This window comes from Melopsittacus undulatus, chromosome 3, assembly GCF_012275295.1.
Source record: "Melopsittacus undulatus isolate bMelUnd1 chromosome 3, bMelUnd1.mat.Z, whole genome shotgun sequence".
Classification (NCBI taxonomy): Eukaryota; Metazoa; Chordata; class Aves; order Psittaciformes; family Psittaculidae; genus Melopsittacus; species Melopsittacus undulatus.
This window is the reverse complement of record NC_047529.1, coordinates 95,749,824-95,767,677: the sequence shown is the minus strand read 5'-3', so window position 1 is coordinate 95,767,677 and position 17,854 is coordinate 95,749,824. Positions and strand designations below refer to the sequence as shown.

At 40.2% G+C, this 17,854-nt stretch overlaps 1 protein-coding gene across 1 annotated transcript; it reads right to left on the bottom strand.

Annotated features, from left to right (window-relative positions):
* Nucleotides 1-300: 300 nt before the first annotated feature.
* Nucleotides 301-17,836, bottom strand: CEBPZ (CCAAT enhancer binding protein zeta). The gene is made up of 16 exons (XM_005146031.4): nucleotides 17,676-17,836; nucleotides 15,959-17,478; nucleotides 14,686-14,917; nucleotides 13,934-14,108; nucleotides 11,324-11,412; nucleotides 10,770-10,823; nucleotides 10,001-10,103; nucleotides 9,481-9,549; nucleotides 8,048-8,114; nucleotides 6,627-6,727; nucleotides 5,077-5,134; nucleotides 3,803-4,011; nucleotides 2,667-2,750; nucleotides 2,136-2,197; nucleotides 1,968-2,049; nucleotides 301-1,172 (listed from the first exon to the last, which is right to left on the bottom strand). Exons 1-16 carry the CDS (start codon nucleotides 17,820-17,822, stop codon nucleotides 1,033-1,035), a joined length of 3,192 nt encoding a protein of 1,063 aa, XP_005146088.2. The 5' UTR covers nucleotides 17,823-17,836; the 3' UTR covers nucleotides 301-1,032.
* Between the last annotated feature and the right edge of the window lie 18 nt (nucleotides 17,837-17,854).

The window sequence follows — 17,854 nt, the reverse complement described above, 5'->3', positions numbered from 1 at the left end:
AGTTCCTCTATGCCTTTGCAGAAGATAAGCTGTAGTTGGTGTAGTTCTGGAAGGTGCAATGAGCTCTTTTAACAACTCAGTGTGTTTTAATGCCTTCTTTGTGCTTGTACTAGCATTGGAAAGATCCTTCTGTGAGCTGCTGTAGCTCATTAAACTAGCACAAAGCTGTCATTACATGATTTTCTGTTGGGTTGCCAGAGCACCCATCATGAGGATTCAGCGAACACCTAAGGCTGTGTTAGGAAGCAAAGTAGTTTTGCCTGTTGTCATTTGCACAGCAGTCTGATAGAGGCATCCAGCTTCCTGTGAATCTGTAGCTTGTATTTGGTTATCACAATCGTGAGGAAGCTTAGAAAATACTGTGATGATAGGGCTGCACATAAATAAACTGAATACAGTCTGTAATACAATGTAAAAAAAGTGAATTCAGATCACATTATTTAATGATGGCTGTAACTAAGGAACTCAAACTTAGGTAAAACTAATCTAGTTAGAAAAATAGTGCATTTAATTATTTGCCCTAAACATGGTGGATAAAGTAACTGTGACTTATCTTTTTTGCCAGATTTCAGATACACAATGCAGAAGAAGTTCCCATCAATTCTGGAAGGTAGGTTTGCAGCTGTTGGCTTCAGAAGGAGGCTGAAGCTTCTGCTGTATCCTTCATACAAACCCAATTTTATTATTGCTTAAAACTTATCCCAGGAGACACTGCAGAAGTGTTTACTGTTATGCAGAGGTGTGGTTGGAGTGTCACTGTTGGATAGACTCCTTGGAACTGAAGGACTGTACATCCAACAAAAACAGCCAGAGTGGCTCAACTTTGGACATGCCTCACTTGGAGCTGACATGGATTTTCCTATTTTTCAGTGTATTACAAATCCAATGAGTGGTCTGGAATTCACGGTATAAGGGAGAATGACCAAATGGCATGGTTAAGCAGCAAGAACTGAAGTAAGAAAGGTGTGTGATTGACTGAAAAATTATTTTAGAATAATTATTGTAAAAAATGTCCACATTCAAATGTCCAGTTCATCTTTTTGATTTCTTGCCTTTGTACTTGTTTTTTAGCCCTTTGTGCCTGAACTGTTTCTTCCTTTTGATGATGCTTTTCACATCCCGGTCATGAAGCCACTTGTCACGCTCTATTTCCCACTGGATCTGTTTAATATCTGTAAGAGAAAAGGTGATGAGGAGTCAACAGCTATCTCTGATAACGATGTAAAATACAGATGAAACATGTAACAGTTAAAACTTGGCTGTTGTATTTATAAATGTTAATAAAGTGCAAGCTGCCTTTTTGGTGTTGACAGCAGAGAAAGTTTTGGGGTTTTCATTTTACAGAACATACCCCACCTTCTCAGCACCTCAAAGTTTAAGACCACTCTTTCCATTGCTTTGTATTTTACTAATGCTGGATATGCTTGTGTTAGGAGTACAGTGTTTGAGCACTGCTGTTCACATTTTTCAGGTGACACCAGCAAGAATTGTAAAAGCTCTAGAGAGGACTGATTATTCACTCAGTATATGCATATTTAATTTATTAGAATTATTTCTGGGGAACTACTTTTGCTTCACTGATACTGCAAGGAAATACCCCAGTAGGCATATAAGTGGCCATGTCACATGCCTTCCTTTTACAAGAATCCAGGACACTTTATCAGAGCAAAATTCACACAAATGCTTGACAGACAGCATGCTGCCCATCTTTATTTACAGTGTGAAAGGGCCACATGATAGCCTCTTCATCTTTTCTGAAGCCTTCTCCCCAGTAGACACAGTTAATAGCACTGGGCTAGTAACTGGATAAGTCATGTCTTACTGACAGTGACCTACTGTCCCTGTTTGTGACTTCTGACCATGTTTGAATTTCAGTTAGAGAAGGTACATCTTGTTAACTACAGAGCTCCAAGAGAGAGAAAGTAAAACAGCATTACACCTTTCTGCTGTTTGTACCATGTACTTACTTGCGTTATCTCTGTTGGCCATGGCGTTCATTCCAATATTATCAAACTTAGACCCAACATTTTCATCCAGCAGAGAGCCAAACTTTAAAGAGAGAAATTTTAGAATTTTATTACAAAGAACCAGGTAAAATGCTTGATCTCTTTTTGCTAAGTACTGATCAAACTCACCTCCTCTGCAGATGCCAGTATCTTGGCATCTTGGAGTTTTCTCTTCTTTCCTCGGCTGGATCCTTCAAACAAAAAGCACTATTCTTGTAAGACAGAATTTCAACTTCAGAAATACGCTAAACTAAAGTGTTACCATGTGGTTGGGTTTTGGTGGGGTTTTTGACATTTTTTGACAGACCATCTAAAATAGCTGTTAGAAATGTTAATTCTTCACCTTCCCTCCCCCTCCAAAAAAAAAGGAAAGAGCAGTTTCCAACCAAGAAGTACTAGCACAAATCTGTGCATCAGACATTAGAACAGATGCACAAACCCCAAGTACAACTTCATCCTTCCTTCGTAAGTTCCTGATTTGAGTCCCAACAGCAGATTGTTACTCTGAATTAGGCCATGGTGATTGAAGGACAGCCTCCTTTTAATTCATGGTTTATTCATCCAAAAGCATAGATAATTTGCTGTACCAAAACCCAAATTTCTTCAGACTGTATTTGTATTAAGCTTTCTCACATGGAAATCATGGCACTGTTCCCTTACCTTCAAGTGATCCCGCAAAATTCATATCTTTCTTTCTCTTGCCCTTTTTATTGACAGACTTCAATTGTTTGTTATTGTTTGGGTCTGACAGAAAAGAAAAAGATACATCAACCCCTCATTCTCACACCATGTACATATATTTAAAGCACAGCAGAGACTAAAATTTCTTTTTAGGCATTTTTTGATTTACAGTGGTCCAAGTCATTACTTTAAAATAGTTTAAAACACAGCACACACAACCAATTATGGGATTTCTTCAACCCAGACAATTAAAAATTTGTCAGTGGTGTGCCATTCTTTATGATTTTTCCACAGCATCAAAAAGGAATACAAATCTAAGATACATAAAATATGAAGGTTAAAAACAGGTGTTACATATGCCTTGAATGTCCGCTTGGTAAATTGGGTGAAATGATAATATGAACGGCTACTGTGTTAACAGCGCTATGAATAATTTACCTCCTCTACCCTCAATCTCCCTGTGACCTTCAGTTGTTAGTTGAAATACCTCATTAATCTGTGCTTTTCCAGCCACATAAAGCATGTGCAGTGTAAGCTGTGCTTCTCAGTTGAAAAGATAATAAAATCATGAAGGTGCAACATCAGTTATTATTACAATGGTAATAAAAATTTGGGTGCATAGTTGTATTAGAAGAGCAGCTGTTACTTATGAGACAGCAATTAAAATAAAAGTTACCTCGTTTAAAAAAAATCCTGACACCCAAACATTAATTAGGTCTAAAGAACTAATAAAAAAAAAAGTCACCAAGTAGCAACCCTTCCTTTCTATTTTTCTCTTCGAGATCTTTTAATATTTCTGCCTACTGTAGCCAGTTATATGTGTATAAAGCTATTTTGTTCCTGCCAGTGTTTTCAGAATGAAACAAACAAGTCTTCCTTGCAAATTTTTATCCCCAGATGCCAAATTCCCACTCGTACTTGGGAGACTGTTCCAGGCAATGTATCTCTCAAGACTTCATTGTCCAGAGAAGGACTGGTTGTCACTTCTTTACTTGAAAGCCAAACCTCCCACTTAGGTAATTGAATCTGAATTTATATATGCAATTACATACTAGATAACCTAGTTTTAAAGCTCTTTTCTTTTTTTTTTTTTGTTGTAAGAAATGGTGCTTTACCTGGGCTGTTATCATCATCAGACACATCCATAAATACACCTCCCTCTTCATCCATATCCTCGTCAAAGTCTTCCTCCATACTTCCTAAGGAGACTTCCTCATCATCCAGATCACTGAATTCATCTTCATCATCAGAATCCTCCCCATCAGCACTGGATCCTTCACTTCTTTGGCCTTTCTTACTGCCTTTGGCTTTCTTTTTTATATTACTAAAAAAATATGAAACAAGCGTAGCACTTTACCTGGCAAAATACTGTTTACACCCAGATGACATCCACTGGCAAACACTATATTCGAAAAGTTCAAGATCATTGCAAACCACTATACATGTAGGCTGAGACCAAAGAAACATGCGTTATGCACTCGAGGATGCTTTCAGCATCAACATGTGGAACTGTATTATAAAAGTCAACCATTTTAAGAAGTTCTAAAGAGAATCATATTATGAAACTAACAAAAATGTCAGCTGCAGCATTTTATCTGCTATGTGCCTTTGCTCCTTTTCAGACAGTCTTCTCTGCAAGACACACACATTGCTGCTATCCCTAGCAACTCTACTAAATGAAGAAATAATACTTTCTTTTCCTTTAAGTAAGGAAACATGGTTCTTCATGTGCTAGACAGTTATTTGGATTTTGTCTCCTTTCTACTATTTTTTACTCACATCAGTCCAGTTCACAAAAATGTTCAGGTTCCAAAAACAGTTTAAGCTTTAATTCTCCTTTCACCTCAAGGAAAGAAAGTTTCTGTGTTGATTAAAAGAGGCTACTTAATCATTAAAGGTCTTTTTAAATTTTAAAGGTCTTTTTCTAACCTAAATTAGTCTATGATTCATGAAGCTGCTGAATTCCTGAGAACTGAGCTCTGTGATTCTGCATTTCATAAAGTTTATTTACTGCAGTAGGTCCAGTTCAACCAGTCCTTATTGCAGCAGTACCATTATGTCCCATTCTACCTACTCCTGTACTTGGCAATTCTCAGAACAGAAACCTGAGACCATGAAAACCAAGATTTTTACCTTGCTTATTGAGTCACTGCATTGTATAAACAAAATACTACAGGTTGCATGTGTCAAGCCAGCAGACTGTAAGAACCACAGGACCACGATGCTCCATTATGGGACATGCAGAAAAGCAGCATTACCCAGCATTCAGCTGCTACTGCCCTTTTTGCAAGGTGATATTCTGAATGGCTTTGAAAAAGGTCTGTGCAATTTTGCAAAGTAAAACTCTACATAGATATGAAGAGATGAAACAACCAATTTCAAGTCTTACCCAGCAAAATCAAGGTCATCCTGGCCAACAATGGCATTATCAGCAGCTTCAAATGCATCTGGGGGGGAAAAATCATTTATTACTACAAAGTCAAACAAAGAAATATGAAGTAATTTCAAAATAGATTATTTCTAGGTATCATTTTTCTGAGCAGTTTATATAATCTGCATCAGTAACAAAGGGCCCTGATACCAAAGGGTTCATGCTCCTACAGAAAAATACTCTACAAAACAGTTACTTAAAGCTAACTGGATTTTTTATCTGTGAAAAATAATGAAAGTTTTCTTTTATCCAGGATGTAATTTCTGGCCAGAACTAGATGATGTGGAAGCAGATACAAACAGTTTGAAACACTGCACACACAGTTGCTCAGTGATTCAAACTGAGATGGCAGGTGGTATATCGCAAGTCTCAATCCAAGCCAGATAGAACTCAATTAAGAAACTCCAAGCAAGTGTCATGCTGGCTAATCTGCATTTTAATATTTAGATAACGAGTATTCACTGTAATTTTTCACAGAAAAGCAAGCATACTAAAGGATAAGAGCTCCTATCATCAGATTCACTTAAGAACAAACTGCTATACAAAATAGCAGATAGAAACAAAACCTGAAAAATTACAACTTGTTTCAAAGGGTAAACACTAACATTAGAGGGTACTTAATTAAAGCTTCTGAATATATGAATCAAATTCCCAGAGACAATCAACTTAGAGGTACTAACAATAAAACAACACAATTATTAACAGATTCTTGCCCATGCTACTTGAGTCATCAAGGAATAATGCTGCTATGGGAGCTCAGAATTCTCTAAAAATACTGTACGAATCAGTTATGGAGAGCTAGCTGGTTTTTGTGGGGTTAGTTCAGGTTTTTTTTTTTAAATATATCTATTCTATAAATAAATATATAGATAAATAGATATAAATATCTATTCTATAAATAAAATATGAAAACATAAAATAATGGACATTTTATGGTACTCTAACAAATTCATACTCTGGAACCAATCATACACTAATTCCAGAGCAAACAAGGTACATGCTACAGGAAGAGCTAAGACTGCTGCGAAAGTTTGCTACGCACCTAACTGAACAAATGACCTCATGAAAGATGTAAGGAAGAATATAAGGAAGATTGAAAAAGGCCAAACAGTAAAGAAAGAACAGAAGCAAATGTTGCATGCTGGTAGAGAAAGTTATTTAACTCTCAGAATACATATGGAAAAGAAAAAAACGGCATGAACTGCCAACCACAAGCTTATGTTCAAAATCAGACAATTGCTACCCATCTGAGTAAGCAACTATTGGAGTAGAGAGAGCAAGACCTCTGTTACAAGGCGGCCATCCAGTTGCCTTGTGTGATGGATAGGATGAAATGCTGGCTGTAGTAGGGTGCTGGAATAGGAATTGGAAAGCCAGTTTTTTTCCACTTCCATATTCCTGTATCTGGCCCTTTTATATAATATAAACTATGGAAAGGATAAATTAATGATCTGCAAAAGCAGGAAATACCGGCATAGTTACTACAAGGAATAAAACCCCAACCTTACCCAATGCTCTTTCAAATTCATCGTCATCTACATCTTCCACACTTTCTTCATCGTCCTGACGCCTTTGTTTCTCTCTCCTCTTATCAAACTTAGAATAAAATCTGAAATAATACATTGCTCTTAGACACAAGATTACAAGTAATGATCTTTGTGATAAGTTTATTTAAAATAAAACCCCAAAACAATCTGCAAGCTGTTTCACGTGTATGTTGCCAGTTAAGTAATGGTTTCAAACGCATCTCAAATCATTTCAAAGAATATAAACCATTACTGTAAGATTTTAAACCAAGAAGTTTCACAGCCAAAGGTGCCAGAAATTATTCTGAACATAGTGAATTTATGAAAGGGTATAAGAAAGATGCGAAAATCTGTTTTATACTGATGAAGAAAGGATCAAGTTCAACATGAGTCTAACTGGGAGGGGTGGGGGGGCGAGATTCACCCATTAAGTTCTATTAAATTTTCTCCTGTAGCCCTCTTCTTCTGCGTGCTCAGTTCTACCTGCTGTCAGCCATTTTAAACCACTTTCTCTCCTTCATTTCACATTAAAGAGCCATCAAACACAGAAAGCAATTCTGGGCAGATACAAAAGCAAGAGTACAGCACTTTGTATGGAAGACTTTAAATGTATGATCACAGTTACCAGCTGTTAACTTTCCATAGGGGGCATGCTTTTAAACTGCTTTTCTTTAGTCTCAAAACTAATACCACTTTTTAATTTCTTTTTTATATTGTATTTGTCAATATTGTATCAACTGATTTAAAATAGTAAGTTCCATTAACCTGATACTTCACAAAAGCAATGACTATATTAACAAAACAAAACCAAACAAAGTGAATTCAACAAAGTAAATGAAGTTAATTCAAACACTGATTTCCTAAGGAGACACTAACCAGTATTTTGAGCTAAGAATAAATCCTTGCCATATGTGTATCACTTCAATTTTAATGTTACAGTTACATTTCAACATCATGACCTATGACTATAATAAAAAAAGACAGGCAAAACTAGCTCCTCTGACTTTTTTTGCATTGTTCCATTCTAATAAGCTTTGATGCAAACAACATAAACAAGATCTATTCCATTTTTTTTAATATACTTCTAATGCGCGAGAATTACAACCCACAAGCCATTCATCACTACCCATTGTTTAAGGCTTCCTTATTACAATGTCAACTTACATAATTTTGGACTACAAGCACTGGTTGCTTATCTTCATAAGGGATACTCTTACCTAAGCACTTTTGACAGATGTTGAAATTACGTTCTAAGGAAAGTACTATCATCAGAAGTCACTCAAATTAATCAAATTTTCAAAACACTTGGAATACCACAGAATACTCAACAAAATGCAATGGGTTTTGATGGCACTGCATTAAAAACCACCACTTCAAATGAACATTCACAAGTATTTCGTTACCTGTGAAAAAACACTTCATCCACTGGGATTTTACTTTCGTCTTTGGCACGGAATTCCTTACTGTTGACTGCAAAAAGAAAAATAGAACTGATTTGACCTCCGGTTGAAATTACTGTTATTCTTTTACAAGGTTAAACACCATACACAGACAGAAATATGTAGATACCCAGTGTCACCCATTAAAAAAAAGTGGAGCTCATCTCAAAACCTCTTCAAACAGACTGTGAGTTAAACAGGGAGGTTTGCAAACACCTACAGCAGGAATGCATTAAAAAATATATAAATAAAAGGAAAAAAAGGGGAAAAAAAGGCAGTAAGAAATCAGACAAACTTGCTGTCATGCACTAAAACACTGAAACCACTTCTGCCTGGCACTCCTGGCAGTAGAAATACACATCAGCAGCTGCAAGGCAGGATCATACACCAGCTGAACATGCTGCAGAAGGGACTGAGCCTCACCCTGTCTCCAGGGCCACCCCACCACCTCTTCTTCCTTGCCTACCCCTTCAGAAGGCTTCACAGCCACCTACTGCAGCACTCCGTGTTTCTGTGATGGCAGCTATGCCATGGCTTTTCTGCTGCACAATGGCCACTGGCTCCTCTTATTTGCTGCCCATGTTATGGGCATTAATGCAGATGCTTTTCAGTTGGGCTAATGATCCTGCCACCTGTCTTGGGGGAGAAACCCTAATTCCTATGTGACCATTCTTAGGTGTTTCCATGGTTTCTAACATATCAATAACCCTTGATGTCTTTGCTCCTCCCACTGAAACAGCAGAGCTAAGGACCTGACTGGCACATTATCCCTCAAACATTAGCATGCTGCCCCCAGACTTATCTCTAGCAAAGCTAGGTTTATCCTTTCCATCCTTCTTATATAATTTTAGGTATTTTTATGAACTCCAACAAATATTATTCATAAAACTAGGATGCCAGACAAAGAATGGCATGTTTGTGAGCAGAATATTTCCTATTTATAAACTCATATCTCCCTAAGACTAGTACCCTAACAATTTGCTCTTCTTAAACCACAACAGAAAACCCAGGATATCTTTTTAACTAGAAATATTACCTCAAATAAGTTGCAAGGCTTTCTTTAGCTTTTTCCCCACCTCCCCTAAGTGGTCACATTGCCAAACAAATTTGAAACTATGTTCTATACTACTCAAGAGGCTAACAGCTGAAGTAACTGACTTTATGCCATTCGTTCTTAAAATGATTCAAAGGATAAAAAGTTGAAGCTGTGGAGATTCCACACACCCTCAACAAGATTAGACCTGATCCTGAACATCAGACACCACCACTGCACTCCTGATGGGCAGGACTTTCTTTTATTGCTAACAGAAATAGCACAGATGGTGCAGATGACACATGTCTGCAATAACTAGATAAAATCTTTTAGCCATCCTAATCTTAACTGAAAAGAATCTTACCTGCAAAATTCTGCATATCTTTCATAAACTGCTTCTTCTTCGGCTGCATTACCACACTGCTGGTGTTTTCTATAGAAAAACATAAATCAGAAACAAATTACTACTGATACAGAACTGTGAGGAGTGACTGACAGACCAGAGGGTTTTGCGGTTTTGCTGCCAACCATAAGGACCACAAGAGGCCTGAGAAATGGGCTGACAGGAACCTCATGCAGACCAGTAGAGGGAATGGCAGAGTTCTGCGCTTGGGGATGAAGAAATCCATGCACCAGTACATGCTGGTGGCTGCACAGCTGGAAAGCAGCAATTTCTGCACTGTGGATGTGAGAGGCAGCAGTATGTGACTGTCAGCTAGTTCTGAGTTGCAGACATCTCCTGAATACTGATCTCACTCCTGTTGCATGACATGCAACAAAGCACCGGATAAACACCAAGGGCTACTTGGCAATCTGAGAGCAAAAGAGTTCGGCCAATATCAATAGACAAGATCATATGCTAGTATGTACAGAGAAGTTCATACCTTTGCCTTTATGGAGTTTGGGATTTCTGTACACAAAGCGATCCAAGAATCTCATTAATGTGAAATCCTGCAAAGGGTCACCCGAGTACTGAATGTGATTTCCCTGAAAGAAGAAAAAAGCCAAATATCATTGAGGTCTTCATTTTAGAAAGACAGCAACACAGAGGATTCAGACAAAGAACAACATTAAACCACACTTTAAGTCAAAGACAAGGACCTGCGGATACTTCATCACATATACCTGACCAGTTTATACACTCCTGTGCAGGTTCTTATTTTTGGAATTTCAGTATTTTCTTAACTAAAAACCACCTCCCTCATCTTGTTTCACTAATGAAGTGCATTGAAATGTACTGTGCTAACAGCAGCTAATCTTCAGCACTACTTGTACACCATATATTCAAGTGAAAATAAATATTCTAAATACATTATTATGTAAGTTTGAGTATTTTTGACACAATACCATAACAGTATCAAAAAAGAATTTGCTCTAACAGTAGGGTTCCCCACATAAAAACTCATGTTAAATATAGACCAAAACTCTAGAAAATGTTTAAGGACCATGTAACACCCACATTTATAGCAACTTAATTACTTCTGTGAACAGCCTACTCTATACAGTACACTTTAATTCCCTGAAAAGCTTTGCCTTTCAGTGTACATAACAGTGGTGCAGCGTGCAAGGAGGCTTTATGATGTATTTTTCAAATGTCAAAGGACAGCTTACATAAATCAACCTTCCAAACTCCAGATTAGAAGAAGCACTTACTTCTAGAATTGTTCTTGCAAATAGGGCCACAGATGGATGAAAATGTTCAGAAAGCTGAAAAACATTAACAGATTATTTATTTCTACTCCAAAAAGAAATGCAATCATTATTCAGCTTGACATGACTTCTGACAACACCACTATGTCATCAGACTGCTCTGTAACTCAACCAATACCACAGATGCATGCAGTAGTGCAAGGCTGATGTACTCTGCCCTTGAACAGCTGAAGAACTTCAGCTCCTAATCTTTTGCTTGCATGAACTAAATACATTCCAACTTACATAAAAAGCTTTAGTGATACAAAGCTAAGATCTGAAACTCAAAACAGATTCTTCCCATCCAAATCTCCACTTAAAAACTGCTAACCCCTAATCCAGAATATCAGCATCACATGTAACATATACAAGTTTACAGCTAAACAATGTATTGGCTTTCACCTTTCTGTTACATTTCCCAGGTAGCTACCCCAAGAATAAGTAAATTCATTTTCTCCTCTACAAATGCAAAGGCCGCACTAATAAACACAGTAATCTGAAACATATGAATGCCTTACTTTCTTCAGTTCCCAAAGGCTTGTACTTTCAGCACCACAGTATAATGGACTCCGGTGCATAGGATCATAGGAAGCTCCACTCTTCCTGCCTGAGGGGCAGAGGAGAAGAAAACAAATTTCCTCAGGCAACTTTATGACAGCATTATTTTCATTTTACCATGACAGTAATGCTGCCCATCATCCTTAACTGGACAGGCCATAGCTGCACTCAGTAGCAAGCAAGGATATTCATAGAATCATAGGAAAGTTAGGGTTGGGAAGGACCTTTAGATCACCTAGTTCCAACTCCCCTGCCATAGACAGGGACACCTCACACTAAACCATATCACCCAAGGCTTCGTCCAACCTTGCCTTGAACACCACCAGGGATGAAGCATTCACAACTTCCTTGGGCAACCCATTCCAGTGCCTCACCACCCTAACAGGAAAGAATTCCTTCCTTATATCCTATCTAAACCTCCCGTGCTTAAGTTTTAACCCTTTACCCCTTGTCTTGTCACTACAGTCCCTAATGAGTAGTCCCTCACCAGCATCCCTACAGCCCCCTTTCAGATACTGGGAGGCTGCTATGAGGTCTGCATGCAGCCTTCTCTTCTCCAGGCTGAACAGCCCCAACTTTCTCAGCCTGTCTTCATACAGGAGGTACTCCAGTCCCCTGATCATCCTCGTGGCCCTCGTCTGGACTTGTTCCAACAGTTCCATGTCCTTTTTATGTTGAGGACACCAGAACTGTACACAATACTCCAAGTGAGGTCTCACGAGAGCAGAGCAGAGGGGCAGGATCACCTCTTTCAACATGCTGGTCATGCTCCTTTTGATTTTGGTTATTCAGCTGGCCTTCCCCACTGTATGAGCAAATGTACAGGTGAGTTCCTACGTGCTTCCAAGGAAGCTCCTGAAAACCCCTGCTCTGTTGAAAAAAGTCCTCAAGAAAGAGCGGAACTAGAGCAGATTTGTCCTGGGTTCAGCAGCAGCAGTCATTTTCCTCCTTCTTAGTAGCTGGCGCAGTGCTGTGTTTTGACTTTCAGCCTGAGAACAACGCTGATAGCACTGATGTTTTTAGTTGCTGCTCAGTAATATTTGCTCTGATCAAGGACTTTCTCAGTCTCATGCTCTGCCAGGGAGGAGGGGAAGCTGGGAGGAAGCATAGACAGGACACCTGACCCAAACTAGCCAAAGGCGTATTCCATACCACAGCACATCATGCCCAGTATATAAACTGGGGATAGTTACTTGGAAGGGTTAGATCACTGCTTGATAGGGCTGGGTATTGGTCAGTGGGTGGTGAGCAGTTGTATTCTCTTCCCTTGTTATTTCCCTATCATTATTATTATTGGTGGCAGCAGCAGTGGTTTGTGTTATACCTTAGTTACTAGACTAAGGTTATCTCAGCCTGCGGGAGTTACATACTTTGCCCCTCAGAACAAATGCCAATCACGACCACAACAGTGCATCGGCAGCAGTATTGCACCAACCGAGACTCCCTGATTCCCATCCATAGGCTGATCAGTAGACTAGAGAGTCAAGGAGTGATCAGCAGGACATGCTCACCCTTTAATAGCCCCATATGGCCAGTGTGAAGGTCTCACAGAGTGTGAAGGGTAACAGCAGATTATTGTGGCCTGAATGAAGTCACACCACCATTGAGTGCTGCCGTACCAGACATGCTAGAACTCCAATATAAACTGGAGTCAAAAGCAGCCAAGTGGAATGCCACGGCTGATATTGCCAATGCATTTTTCTCAATTCCTTTAGCAGCAGAGTGCAGGACACTGTTCGCTTTTACTTGGAGAGGGGTCCAGTACACTTGGAGCCGACTGCCCCAGGGGTGGAAACACAGCCCTACCATCTGCCATGGACTGATCCAGACTGCACTGGAACAGGGGCAAGCTCCAGAACACCTGCAATACATTGATGACATTATTGTGTGGGGCGATACAGCAGAAGAAGTTTTTGAGAAAGGGAGGAAAATAATCCAAATTCTGCTGAAAGACGGTTTTGCCATAAAACCTGCACAGGAGATTCAGTTTCGGAAATAAAATGGCAAGATGGACATCGCCAGATCCCCACAGATGTGATCTACAAGGTAACAGCAATGTCTCCACCAACTAATAAGAAAGAAACACAAGCTTTCTTGGGTGCTGTGGGGTTCTGGAGAATGCACAGCCCAAATTACAGTTTGTAAGCCCTCTCTATCATGTGACCTGGAAGAAAAATTATTTCAAACGGGGGTCTGAGCAACGACAAGCCTTTGAGCAAATTAAATGAGAGATAGTTCATGCAGTAGCCCTTGCACGAGTCCCAGCCAGGACAGATACATATAATATGCTCTATGTTGCAACCGGGGAGAATGGTCCTACCTGGAGCCTCTGGCAGAAACCTCCAGGGGAGACTCAAGATGGACCCCCTGGCTTTTGGAGTTGGGGATACAGAGGTTCAAAGCTAGCAAGCTTCACAAGTGAATGAGCAGTTACACATCTTAACTTTAGCTACATTACTTGAATCTGAAAAATTTAAATAATGTTTTAATCTCTTAATATTACAAGCCTTTATCAACATGCCACTGTTTCACAATGTTAGAAGTTTAATTATATTTTCTTGCTAATTTACCTCCCAAATTCAGATGATGCACCCATGAAGCTGCTGTATTTGAATCATTTGTCTTAGCAGTGTTTTCCGTTGTGCTCTTCGCTTCACCTTCTACTTCTTTATCTGCATCCACAAATTTTTCCTCATCCTCTTCAGGCTCTTCTTGATCCTTAAAGCACTCTTCATCATCCGACTCCTAAACAACACACTATGTTAGCAAACAGCTCTTCCTTTCCACTTCTGTTCTGATTTATTAGAAAAATGTACCTGTAGTGCTGAAGAAGCTACTTACAAAAATACAAACAAATGATGGCCGACGTTTAAGCAATACAAATTTTTGGCCTTGATACAGGACTTAAAATTGATGTAAACTTTACAGCTTACATCACACACGTGTAATGGTCCCTCCCTGCCTAAGAGGGGAAAAAAACCCACCCCAGTCCTGCCTAGCACTACTTCAGAGACAGCAGACAGAAGAAACAAACAGGCCATGTCTTGATAAAGCTTTTGGGTGAAGAATGCTCACCTCCTGACTTACACAGCATTTAGCAAATTAGTTCCCTCTCCATGAATGAAGTCCATAAACCCACTGGCATTCTTAAATCACCTTCATCTATGCAGATTTTTAATGTAGTTATAATTTTTCAAGGCCTTTCTCCCATAACATAACACACTAGCAAACTCTCAAATTACTATTAAGGAGGTTAGAGAAAGGTGCTTATGAAAACAGCTCTTATTGAAAAAAACAATGAGATAATGAAATCATCTTATACCACATGATCCTGCAACTGCACCCTTAACTCCGGTTTTACTTTCAGAAGCTCAGACAGAAGGTACAGGGTTCCACAAATGAAGGGTGGCATTTGTCCACAAGTGACTTGAAGTAACCTCTTCACAAAGGCCTTCACCCGCCGTAACACTACATCTGCCTTCAGAGATTTATAGATAAGATTTAGAAACATGGATGGCTTTGACCAGGTTGCTAAAGCAGGATCTAGAAGCTTCCTGTAGAACACATAGGAGAAAATATTGCTGATTGTCACAATGCACGTAGGAGAATAATTGCTAGTAACAACAATCATATAAGTTTTTCAGAGTGCCATGTAAAAGACCAGTGACAGCTTGTTTGCCAACACTCAAAATCATTGTGATCAACCCTGAACTGTCAACAGCTGTGTACTTCTAGATATATATATGGGAATATGAAAGTTAAAAAAACCTGTATCAGTAAAGAAAAAAAAATGTAAGAAAACATAAAGAAACAAAGTTCAACTAAAAACAGTTTCAAAATCTGAGATACTTAAAGTAATAAACAAATCTGATTTACTTGGATGTTAAAATAGAAAGAAAATAGGTAGCAAGCACCATGCTTCTAATCAGACCTATTACATACATATTAGCAAGTTCATTTTCTACTCCATGTTTTTCCCAGGCTGCCCAGCACAGCAAGGCTTTTAAATGCATTGCACATTCTGTGGGAACTTGAGTTCCCCTTTATAAAAATATCAGCAATTTCCCTCTGGTCAACTAAACAGCAGCCTGCAAGGACCTTACAAAGAGTCTAAATAATCAGCTGGGGCAAAAGAAGAGGTAACTTTTACAACACAAGGCTTTCCAACCACACAAATTAAATGATCTAAAGAATATGTTAAAGTAATATTCTCTCTTCCCCATATAAAAAAAAAAAAAACAAAAGAAACCGTATTTTAGGCTATCACAGTACCTGTAAAAATCATTTCAGAAGTCATCAGTAAGTTTCAAATAACATCTGGAATTACAACATGCCACCAGGAAACAGCTGCAAAGGATGCAAGGTGTATGTTGTGTTCTCAGGACCTAGCATTACCATTTGTTTTATCCCCATATTAAAACAAAGAAATCACATGCACTTTCTTCTAGCTCACACAAACCATCTGAAATTTTTAGCCAGTGAGACACAGAACTCACAAGATCCTAAAAGCAAAACAAGCGTTTCTACAACTTCATGTCAATGATGACTACTTCATAAAATGAAATTTTTGTATGAAGGCTAAACCTGTCACTTACTTGTACAGTGCTGCATAGTATCTATCTGATACAGTCTGCTGAGAGTCCATCACCTGGAACAGTAACATCAGGGCCTGGATGCTGGTACTGAAATTCACAAGATGCAGAACTTTAAACAACGTGTCCATTTGCTCTTTCACCTTCTCATCACCAGTCTCAGCATACGGGTAAGCTCTGTTCACCCCGCAGAGAAGAGCACTGAGCATTTTGGATTCAACATCTCTTTTCTTAATGCAGTTCCGAAAAAAGCAGAAATATAAAGCTATGAGCTTGTTGGCCAGGGCACTTTCTTCGTGACTGAGGACTATCTGATTTAGAAAGCAGATGGCATAATACTGAGTTTTCACGTTAATGTTTGACCGGTACAAAAGCCTCTCCACCTCACTGCACACTACTCCCTTCATATTTGGATGCTTGTGAAGTAACGTCTCTAAGAGGTAAGAAGCTTTGGTGGCGACTTTGTTCTGAGGGTCTCCCAGTTTATTTACCAGCTGAACAAGCAGAGCTTTCTCCTGCTCAGGCTTGTTACAGAGAAGCTCGTGGGCAACTGCCAGCGCTCGGGATTTCACTGCTGTCAGAGAATCATGACTGAGTGTTTCTAACGCTTGCACAAACTCTACCACCTGCAGTTTCAGATGATGCTCAAAGTACCACAGTATCAGCCGCCTGTCCCTGGAATCCCTGTTGCCACTCGACATCTTCTCTATGTCATTAAAAGGTCGCTGCGAGAAAGACCATAATTTTCGATTGTCTGGTAAGAGGTCTGAGAGGAGAAGCTCCTTGAAAGTATCCAAAGCCATGAGGCTCTGATGCCTGCTGCCCTTCTTCTTTATGAGGTTTACCAAATTCTCAACAAACTGGATACTGTGGACAGCACTGTCCTGAATGAGAAGGGTCATCGCTGCCATCCTATCAGCCAAGGTACCTGATGACACCACAGTCTTCATCCAGGCTGAAGAGGCCCTCTTCTGATAATCTGTTTTATTCTTATACAGGTCCGTCTCATGTTCGTACAGCTTTTGAGCCAAGGCCTTATACTTGGAGAGAAGCGTCTGATTTTGTGGCTCTGGAGAGAACTCACTGGTGTATTCCTGATCATACCATTTGCCCCCTGGTTTGATCAGTATCCCTTGTCTAGCATGAAATTCAAAATCTTCTTCCAGCCTCTCTTTCTTTGCTGAAAGGTGCTGGCCCTGCTCACCAGAAGCAGCTTGCTTCTTCTTGCTGTCTTTCACACCGCTTGGCTTTTCCTTGGCTTTTTTATCTTTTTTCTTTTCTAAAGAAGGAAGATTAGCTTCTTTCTTGCTCTTCTCTTTCTTTGGGGGTTTCTCTTTCTCCTGGCTGCCGCTGCCGCTGTCATCCTCCTCCACCACCAGGCAGCTTTTCGCGTACTTGCTGATCCCCAGGGAACTGACGAACGCCTCCAGCTCCCCTTCCTTTAGGTCATCGATCGCGTCCTTCCTGCCGCCGTCCACCATCTCCTCCGCCTCGTCCACGGCGCACAGCATCACGTAGTCTTGCTGCGGGCGGCAGCACATGGCAGTGACAAGGGGAACGCTCCCCACAGTCCGTCCGTCCCGTCCCGTCCCCCCCCCCCCCACCACCACCACCACCACCCCGGCCCCGCTGTCACCCCAGACAGGCCTGTCCCGCGTGTGTGGGGGCCCATCAGCCACGTGCTGCCGCTCCCTCCCTGCCGCCACCCCACCTCCCTTACCTTGGTGCCGCCGAGGCGCAGCACTTCGTCCAGCGTGAACCCTTCTCCATCTTCTCCTGTCTCATCTCCTTCATCGCCCTCCTCGTCTCCGCTGTCGCAGCCCGCCTCCTTCGGACCCCTCACGCCGAAGTCCCACAACGCCGCCATTGCTGCCTACCGGAAGTACCTGCTAGAAGGCT